The sequence below is a fragment of the Phaseolus vulgaris genome, chromosome 9 (genome assembly GCF_051622355.1).
Source record: "Phaseolus vulgaris cultivar YP4 chromosome 9, ASM5162235v1, whole genome shotgun sequence".
Classification (NCBI taxonomy): Eukaryota; Viridiplantae; Streptophyta; class Magnoliopsida; order Fabales; family Fabaceae; genus Phaseolus; species Phaseolus vulgaris.
Window position 1 is genome coordinate 35,423,715 of NC_143506.1, and position 9,405 is coordinate 35,433,119.

The window sequence follows — 9,405 nt, forward strand, 5'->3', positions numbered from 1 at the left end:
TTAAATTGAAAAGGCAAAACGACTTATTTGATTTAGAGATTAAGTTCTTTAGATTTATAATTTAAGATTTAAATTTTAAAGTTTAGAAATGATTTAAAGTCTATCAAATTTAATGTTTATAGAATAAATTACATATGTTTTAATTTTAAGAAAAATATTTTTGTAATTTGAGAGACGAAAGTCAGATTTTTTCCAAAGTTTTACAGATTAAATATATAATTAATAATTATCATTATATTACAAAAAAAAAGTGTGTGGGTTATTTTTGTGACAGTAGTTTGGGTTGAATCAGTTCATTGCAAAATCGGAAACTTTGCATCATAATTGACAATGTTCTCTCAAACGCATTTACTGTCTTCGCATCCTTTCAAGTTGAACGGGGTTTCAATGGCCGCCACCTTACGTGCCCCGTTCTCCGTTCGTGTCAGTATCTCAGCCACCTCGACGCCGGTCGCCGGGGACACAGTCCCGGCGCCGGTAATCTCAGAACAGCAGAAACCTGATTTTACGTCAGCATCGCAGTCGCTGGTCGTGGCAGCTTTGCCCATTGAAGTGGCAAAAAATCTAGGGTTCCGACCCAACCCTTACTTGGGGCTTCTACCACACTTGTTCGTCCTCTCCATGGTGCTATCTTATATCATTGCCCATTTGTTAAACAAATAAGAATGGAAATTGCATCTTTAAGCATTTTTGGCTTCAAAATCAAGTAAACTGAACCTGCGTTTTTCGGGCTTGCAGGCTTTTGGAGCGTTTTTCTCTGTAGCTCTGGTTTCCATTCCTACCCTAATTGTAAGTTAATATTTATCTCATGCACTCGGGAATATATTGATTAAAGTTTTAAATTGCGGCTTTTGTGATTGTTTAAGGTTTTGAATTGTTGTTTCGGTTTTGATTTTGCGGATAAATGCTGCTGATGTGATCAGAATTGTGGTTTCAATGTGATAGTAGAAACCTAACATCCTTGAGTTATTATCTCAATTTCAGTTGCAGACGTAAATGTTCTAGCAGAGACATTGCTTGACATTGCTGTTGCAGATGTTTCTTATAGTCTACGCAAGCTATATTTTAAGAGTGTTTTTAACAAATTTAACTTGTTAAATTATTCCTTTTAATCCTAGATGTATGTAGTGGTGTGTTGAATGGGGAATGTTCCGACAGTTATTGGTTTGGACCATAATTATACTATCTAAAAAAGTTTATATCATGAAAAGTTGTCGGTAAATGCGTCTGATATGTGGTCATGATGTGTTAGTGTGAAACCCATATATGTGCAGTGATGTGTTGAATGGATAAAATTCAAAGAGTTGCTATTTGTTTTTCGCACAGGCTTTTGGAAGATTAGGAGCTTCAGTGAAGAAATTGTCTAAGGTTGTTTCGGAAGAGGTGCCTGGGACTTTATCTTCCCTCAAACTTTCTAGTCTGGAGCTGAATGAATTAACCCAACAACTTAGTCTTCTCAGGCAATTACTGTTTTTCTAGCTTAATTTTTGTTCTTTTTGGTGAATACTTGCTGCTATTGTTAGTCAATCTCTGATGATGTTATGTCAATGTTTGGTGGTAGGCATAAAATTGCTGGTGTTCCTATGGGAACAAAGGGCATGAACACTGTCAGATCAAAATCCTCTCGCAAGAAGAACCCAACATCCTAACCTTTATAACGTTGAGTAAAGCTTGTATGTTCTGGAACTGAGCTTGCTTGGTTTTGTTGAATGGGAATCACTGAATAGATATACAACATTTTCAGCCTTATGATTTTTGTTGAAAATTGAAATTACAGGTTTATACTGAAATATGATCCCAAAGAACTGTTGGGCTTTTAACTTTGAAGCTGATGTTGCAAAATCATGAGAAAGAAGCTCTGTGCTAGTTCTCTGTTGATCCATTTATAGGTATTGACTCAATAAGTTGGCTTATTTGAGGCTGGGAGTTTTCTGGGGCATGTGAACCATATTTTAGATATATGATGTTGTGCATTAATAGTAGTTTCTTACATGTAACATACGTAAACATTTGGACCATTGGTTTAATATATAATTAATTCTATTCAAGCAGAATTTGAATTTCACTTTAAGAAAAAATGTCATAAATATGTTTACAGTTTTGCAAACTTCTTTAACGGTTCAGCAGCATCTTTTGCATGAACTGGGACAGGCATATTGGTTACTAGAGTTACTCTAGAAGATGAAACCAAGGATCTGCTTTGTGAGTTTGAAGCATCAATCTTCCATAGTCTCACCTCCCACACCTGCTACAGATAAAACTGCCATGACATACATTTCTCATATTTGTAAGCCTTAGTAGCAACAACATAGTAATTTGATGAACAGGGTCTTTTCTTTAATGTCTTTTATGGATGGTATCTAGCCAACAAATATTTACTCATTACAGAGATAGCAGATTGTTAGAGGCCCTTGTCAAGCAGAATGAAGCTAGGAATGTCTATAAGGCTATGGAAAAACTTGTACAAATACATTGTCCTCTCATTTCATCCTACTCAACTCTTTGTGGGGATAATTGGGATGTGATTTTCCATTAAGATTCACAATTTGTAACTGTTCTGGAGTGTGTTGGTGACTTTATTTGTAGTCGCATCTCTAATTCTAGCAATACTTTACCCAACATTTAAAAAATTATGAGATACATTGAATTATTATTTTTTATTTTTACTACTCGTACCTAGGTTAAATTTAAGAATACCTTTTGAATTTTATAATCTAAAATATATTTATTTTAAAAAAATGTTCAAAATTGTAAAATCTGAAAATTAATTCTAAATTTGAAATAACGAAAGATGTAAATAAGAGAAAATACAATTTCGAAGTGTAGATTTTAGAATTTACTTTTTTAAAGATAAAATAATCTTTTCTCAAAAATATTATGCTTATAATTATTAATTAAAATTTGAAATAAAAAATTGTAAAAATTGAAATTATAGGATAAGTGTGATAAAAGTGAGTGAATGAGAGGAATGAAAGTTAGGTGAAATAGAATCATTTTGATCCGTCCACTTGTCATTACTAAATGTGAAATCGAATTCTTCTGTCCTTTTCAATTTATTGCTATTGTCTTCGCAAGAAGAGATAAGGTTCATGATCTCAATTCCACTAACCAAAACAAACATGTTTCTCATTCATATCTCATATAATTATAGTCATTTGTTGAGTTTTATGCTATAAGAATTAAACAAAAACTGCAAAAAACATAAAGAATTTTCGTGGGAAGCACCTGAATTGTTTTGCCAACATTTAAAGGTTTAGCTTCTGCGTGCACCAAGTCACCCATCTCAGCTCGTTTCAAATGGTTGATGCTTAGTTGAATTCCAGCAACTCTTTTATACCCAGAAGCCATGTGTGCTCCCATGCTTGCCAAAGACTCTGCTATCAATGCTGAAACCCCTCCATGAAGCACCTTAAATGGCTGCCTCATGCACAATCAAAAACCATGAAAAATGTAACTTTCTGTAACATTCAGAAACACACACAAAAAACTTATTATTGAGAAAAAAAAAATGAAATTGGCTTGACCTGGCAGCACTTCTGGGTGACAAGGAGACGGCCAGTGATTTTTTGTGGTGATAATTCTTCAAGTTCAAACCCCATTAAATGAAGGGGTTGATCCAAAACAGCAGTTTTTGATTTTGATGATGATGATGGCTGATCCTCCATGAACAAATTAGATCAGATTAAAGCTACAAGCTTTCCCCTGTTGACAGATTATGTAATGGTGAAACTTTTTGTGAGTTGAGGCTTTGCAAAATGGGAAAGTTGTATGTATAATATTGACTAGAAAATTGTTGGGGTTGGTTGGTTGGTTTGGAGGGTGGTTTAGGCATTTAGAGAAACATGATTTAGTGGTTGGTGAGTGGAGTTTTAAAAGTTTGGATAAGTCATGCAGAAGATGGAGGAAGGGTTCATCATGAGAGACATGGTGGATGTTAGAAATGGAGTTAATAAAACAGGATTTTTTCTTACGTTGAATCAAAGTCTTGGATTCTTTTACTGTTCAAAGATTGGTAGGGCGAATTTTTAGGCTAAATGGTTATTTTGATGGTTGAATATACAAATATAAAGAATGTGTTATGTTATTAAATTTTACTGGACCGTTATATAAAAAATCTAATGTTTAAAGACTAATTTAATATTAAGTTTATTTTTTAGTGACTAAATTAATATTGAATTATAAATTTTAAAGAACGATTTATTGTTTACTTGTATAATGTAGTTGTCATATTTGTCTATTATGATGGGATTATAGTGGATAATTATGTAAAAGAGAATTTTAATGGAGGTTAAAGCTTCTTTAATTTTTTAAATCATTAATAAAGTTGTAGTTGAAAATTATATGTTTTCAATGTTTGATTAAAAATATATGATTAAAAATGAGATACCACATTATTATTGTTCTAATGTTGATTCAATTTTATATGGTTACTTCAAATAAAACTAATCTACATCATACTAAAATTCATTCAACCATAATTTATAAAACAATAGTCTAAGATAATTTAGAATCAACTTATAATTAACCTTAAGTCACACATAAAAAATTCACAACATGGAATGTTTATTATAAAACATACAATAAATTGAAAATAAATCAAAATTTGTAACTATTGTAAACTATAAAATCCTATTCTAAAAATAAAATTAATGAATTATAAAATTTAAAAGTCAAGAAAGTATTTTGCCACTATGTTATTAATGAATTATAAAATTTAAAAGTCAAGAGAATATTTTGCTACTATGACTAGATGTTTGTAACTATGAAAATGAATGAAACAATATCTTAATTTTAGGAAGGGGATAATTTAAGTAAAGTTAAAAAAATTTAAAAAATCTTTTTGTAAGAGGTCTATTAGACATTGGTAGGGGATTGTCTAATGATTTTATGAACAAGTTCACAAATCTTATTGAAAGAGATAGCGAATAAGATATGTATGTGTTATAGAAAGTTCAGTAGTAACGAAATTCTTATACTGGTTCATCCAACGTGAACTACATCCATTTCTCTAATAAAAATGAAAAAGAGTTTCACTTTATATTATAAATATTATTATGTCACTTCTAACTTACAACATAAAGTTTCTCTAGACTATTTGAATACACAATGTCTCTTCAAACTATGTACATAAAGTTTCTCTAGATTATACACTTAAAATGTCTCTCAATTTAAGCACAAATACACAGAGTCTCTCTAGACAAACTAGAATTATTATTTCATTACAAAGTTTTTTTTTATGCATTAAGAACACATTAGATTAAGTTTAACCCTAAAATCGTGAGAGTAAGTCTTCAAACACAAAGGTGGTAATAAGAACATAAAAATGAAGTAAAAAACAAACAGTTGGTTGCGATACCATCGCAGCTGGATTGCGCTCCTCAAGGTGCACCTAAGCCTTACCCTTTTTTTTTTTTTATAAAAAACAACACTGGACAACAACGGAGACAATGACAATGAAGAAGGCATAGCAAGATCCTACCCACTCTGATACCAACTTAAACAAATAAGATGGATCGAAAAACAGTGTAAATATTCTTGCACTTTCTTATTGATGTATGTATATAGGATAACAAAATAGTCAAGACACATGTCAAAAATCATAACCCCAATTATGGGTGCAGAAAAATGAATATTAATGAAGCAAAAAAATAATAAAGTGAAAAAAAAATTAAAGAAACAAACCTGGATTTCTTCGCTTCTTCAATAACCTCCTTATCCCTCTCTTCATCCCATTATCTATCCTCCGTACACCAACACGCTCCCGGAGCTATCCTGCACACCCCTACCTTTCTTAAACTGCACACACGTCCTCAATGTTTCCCAACCATTCACTTCATTATCCTTACCAAGGACAACTTCGATCCTCACCTCAATCTTGTCAAAGCCGCAATATGGTCCTTCTCCGCAAGAAGATGTTGGAGACCACCTCCGATAAGTTCATTATCGTCGTTGACGACACAAAGCTCGTGGACGACCTCTGTGACAACAGCCTCGTCATGCTCGTGGAGGTGGTTCAACTATCCATTTCATTATAAAGTTCACAATCAAATGAATTAATGAAATAATGACTCACCAATTAGGGGACACACATGCACACAGACACCTACCCACCCACACCCACACCCACACCCACACCCACGTACACACAAACACATACGCATCCATACACACACACACACAAATGTGCATACAACACATCCACCCATACCCATCCGCAAACCCATTCACCCACACCTATCCACACACGTATACACCCACAAACCTACACTCCTGAACACAAATATATCTACACACTCACACATAAACACACATGCATCCCCACACACTCACATACAGACATACACGCACATACATACCTACGTACCTACTCACACAAACACGCGACCACCCACAATCACACTCACACAGAAACATGCATACAACACACCTGCCCACCAACATATACGTATTCACACACGCACACATCCCACCCACTCTCCCACACACATCCACACTCATACACCAACACTCCTATAAACCCACACAAGCACACACACCCACAAACTCACGTACCCACACACCCAAAGCCACCCATAAATGCACACACACCATCCATATACACACCCCCACACACATAAACACAAACAACCACACTAACCCATAAACCTACTCACACACCCAAACCCACCGATAAACACACTCACACCCACACCTACCCATAAACCCACATGCACACCCAACCATAAACAAAAACACCCAAATCTCCCATAAACGCACATGCATCCACCCATACACGCACCTACACAAACACTCAAACACCAACCCACGTACACACAAAGCAACACACACCCAAAATCACCAACAAATTAACACATGGACATCCACACATATGCACCTACATAGACACCCAAACCATTCACCCACACATTACATCTACCCACACCCACACCCACCCACCCACCCACCCACATACACATACACACACACACGAATGCACACACTCACACATACAAACACATATGCATACATTAGCACACACCCACCCACCCACACATACACACACAAACACAAGCGCAAACATACACCCCACTTCAAACACACATACACATAAACACATACATGCACACACACACACCTATATACACAAACACATACATGGACACACTCACACCCACCCCCATAAACCCTCACACCCGCACACACAAGCACTCACGCCCAAGCACATGCACACAAACAAACACATACACACATGTTCGTGCACAAACACTCACACCCACACACACAAACCCACATCCATCCACACCCATATAAAGAAACTATATATATATATTAAATAGAAACTAATTTTAGAGACTAAAATAATTAATTACTATATTGACTAAATTAGATACCATTTTATAAACTAAAAAAATTATTGACATCTAATGTAGTTTCTATTATCAATAAAATTTTATAAAGTAGTTTCTAAATTAGTATCTAACCATTAGTTACCAAGATTTTAGCTATTAACTACTTTATATTCTAAATTAATCTCTATTAATAATAGAAATCACTTTAGATACCAATAATTTTTTAGTCTGTAAAATAATATCTAATTTAGTCAATATAGTGACTAATTATTTTGAATCTCTAAATTTAGTTGATATTTAATGATTTTTCTTGTAGTGATATAGAAGTAAATATTGGCCACCTCTATCCGTAAATAATTATTAATGGATAATTCATCAATAATTTTCAATGAAAAAATAGCATGGATAATTATTAATGGATGTTATAGTTTCATTGGCACACTAATATTACTAACTCATTTCATAATCAGCTGGTAAATTGTGACTCCTGAAGGATTTTCACATTTTCTGACAGATTATAGTCGTTGGTAGCTCTATTGCTTTTTGTAGTAGCAATGAGGAGTAGGTACAAGTGATGGAACTAAGAATTACAAGTGATATGAGTAAAAGAGATAAACACCAAAATGATTGGTGGAGACCACATATGTAATTATTGAAGAATCATGGCTAACTGCATGAATGGGAAGAAAGGGAATTTTAAGATGCAAATTTGCTGTGAGAATCGGTGACTCTGGTGGCATAATAGTTAGCAATGAAATCAGAGGCTTTTCTGTCAATGCCAGGCTCTGCAACCCAATGTGGTCTGTCTTCATCACTTGCAAATACTCTTTTCCAATTCCCATTGCCACTGTCTTCATCATACCTATTCTCACCTGAGAAACATGCCTTCCATATGTTGTAAAATGAGTATGCAGATGACCTCTTCCCTCCCACTCTCTTTTCCCTTCTCATCATCACTCTCAACACTTACAACTCAACTCCTTCCAAACTCACCTCTAACTGCTATCTTAGTTTTCACTCATTTGCTTATACAACCAGCTGCTTGTATTTATAGAGTGGCAAAGCAAGTCACATGCCCTATTGTTTAACTTATTCTGTGATGAAAAGGACGATAAGGATTCCCTGAAATCACTGATAACTGATAAGGATGTTTATGTCTCATGTGATTGATCCACACAGAAGAGGCATAAGCATCCTTCTCCTCTCCTTTTTAATTGTCACGCAATACTTCTCACCTACCTTGCTTGGTGAAACATTAATTCTTCAACTTTGCTTTTGTTGGCACTATTTTTTTTTACTATGATGCAACCTTCCAAACTTGATTATACGAGCCTACACCAATTGGTTAAGCCCCACCACCCACTCATGGAAGAAAATAGTCAAGTCAGGAGTGGATTGGATTGGAGAGGATCTTGATTTTAAATTCAAAGTTTGATATAATTTTTTCATTTTTATTGTGCTCATGCCTAAGAGCATTCTTTAAAGTATCTTATATGAATCTTTTGAAAGAGTGACAAACTTTCCCATCATTAGTCTAAAGCTGTATTAGCTAAAATTAACTGAAAAAGTAGTTGAAATATGAAAAAAATATATGAAATAAGCTAGTTCAAATCTTATAAATTAGTTTGAAAGTCAATACTAGGAAATCATATATATTTTTAAATTTATTTATAATTTATATAAATTAAATTTCAAGTAATATTTATGTATAAAACTTGAAAGTAGTTGTAATTTCTCAGTAGAAAAAAATATTTTATTAAATAAATAATGAATAATTATAAATAAATGTAACGTTGAATCAATAATTTAAAAATAGTGTAAAGCATGGTTTAGGATTTTTTATTATTATTTTAAAAAGTAAGATAGTAAAATATAAATTTTATCTAAATATATTATTGAAAATATTATTGAACTAAGCTAAAAGTTACATTATCAAACATAGGTAAAATAGTTTTATAAAAAATTTATCTCTTAATTACAGTTATAATCTGAATAATACATTTTACCAAATACACCTTAACACTACAAGAAAAACATGAAATAAAAATCAAATTTTAGAGACTAAAATAATTAGTTA

At 33.4% G+C, this 9,405-nt stretch overlaps 3 protein-coding genes across 7 annotated transcripts; 1 reads left to right on the plus strand and 2 right to left on the minus strand.

Moving 5' to 3' along the window:
* Positions 1-260: 260 nt before the first annotated feature.
* On the plus strand, positions 261-2,660 carry LOC137820795 (uncharacterized). Of its 4 annotated transcripts, XR_011082687.2 has the most exons (7): positions 273-624; positions 739-789; positions 1,327-1,460; positions 1,562-1,673; positions 1,778-1,889; positions 2,152-2,287; positions 2,389-2,660. XR_011082687.2 is itself a non-coding variant. In XM_068625045.2 (5 exons), the coding sequence occupies exons 1-4, from the start codon at positions 331-333 to the stop codon at positions 1,647-1,649; spliced, it is 567 nt and encodes a 188-aa protein (XP_068481146.1). In that variant the 5' UTR covers positions 261-330; the 3' UTR covers positions 1,650-1,673; positions 1,778-2,048. The 4 variants fall into 4 exon arrangements, 1 of the variants encoding a protein (XP_068481146.1); XR_011082686.2 differs by having other exon boundaries at positions 2,152-2,660; XR_011082688.2 differs by lacking the exon at positions 2,152-2,287.
* Positions 2,023-4,014, minus strand: LOC137820796 (1,4-dihydroxy-2-naphthoyl-CoA thioesterase 1). Of its 2 annotated transcripts, none has more exons than XM_068625046.2 (3): positions 3,525-4,014; positions 3,226-3,417; positions 2,023-2,245 (listed from the first exon to the last, which is right to left on the minus strand). In XM_068625046.2, exons 1-3 carry the CDS (start codon positions 3,663-3,665, stop codon positions 2,093-2,095), a joined length of 486 nt encoding a protein of 161 aa, XP_068481147.1. In that variant the 5' UTR covers positions 3,666-4,014; the 3' UTR covers positions 2,023-2,092. The 2 variants fall into 2 exon arrangements, with proteins under 2 accessions (XP_068481147.1, XP_090151322.1); XM_090295196.1 differs by having other exon boundaries at positions 2,023-2,260; positions 3,525-3,926.
* Positions 4,015-7,786: 3,772 nt separating this feature from the next.
* LOC150025291 (uncharacterized) lies at positions 7,787-8,342 on the minus strand. The gene has a single exon (XM_090295597.1). The coding sequence runs from the start codon at positions 8,280-8,282 to the stop codon at positions 8,025-8,027; it is 258 nt and encodes an 85-aa protein (XP_090151723.1). The 5' UTR covers positions 8,283-8,342; the 3' UTR covers positions 7,787-8,024.
* Between the last annotated feature and the right edge of the window lie 1,063 nt (positions 8,343-9,405).

What these genes read in the sequence shown, in the direction of transcription:
- LOC137820795 (XM_068625045.2), top strand. Translation starts at nt 331, where the DNA reads ATGTTCTCTCAAACGCATTTACTGTCTTCGCATCCTTTCAAGTTGAAC. An exon ending in ACTTGTTCGTCCTCTCCATG is followed by an intron (nt 625 to 738) that starts GTGCTATCTTAT and finishes TCGGGCTTGCAG; the next exon opens with GCTTTTGGAGCGTTTTTCTC. An exon ending in CAACAACTTAGTCTTCTCAG is followed by an intron (nt 1,461 to 1,561) that starts GCAATTACTGTT and finishes GTTTGGTGGTAG; the next exon opens with GCATAAAATTGCTGGTGTTC.
- LOC150025291 (XM_090295597.1), bottom strand. Translation starts at nt 8,282, where the DNA reads ATGATGAGAAGGGAAAAGAGAGTGGGAGGGAAGAGGTCATCTGCATAC.
- LOC137820796 (XM_068625046.2), bottom strand. Translation starts at nt 3,665, where the DNA reads ATGGAGGATCAGCCATCATCATCATCAAAATCAAAAACTGCTGTTTTG. An exon ending in TCACCCAGAAGTGCTGCCAG is followed by an intron (nt 3,418 to 3,524) that starts GTCAAGCCAATT and finishes TGCATGAGGCAG; the next exon opens with CCATTTAAGGTGCTTCATGG. An exon ending in ATGTTGGCAAAACAATTCAG is followed by an intron (nt 2,246 to 3,225) that starts GTGCTTCCCACG and finishes TATCTGTAGCAG; the next exon opens with GTGTGGGAGGTGAGACTATG.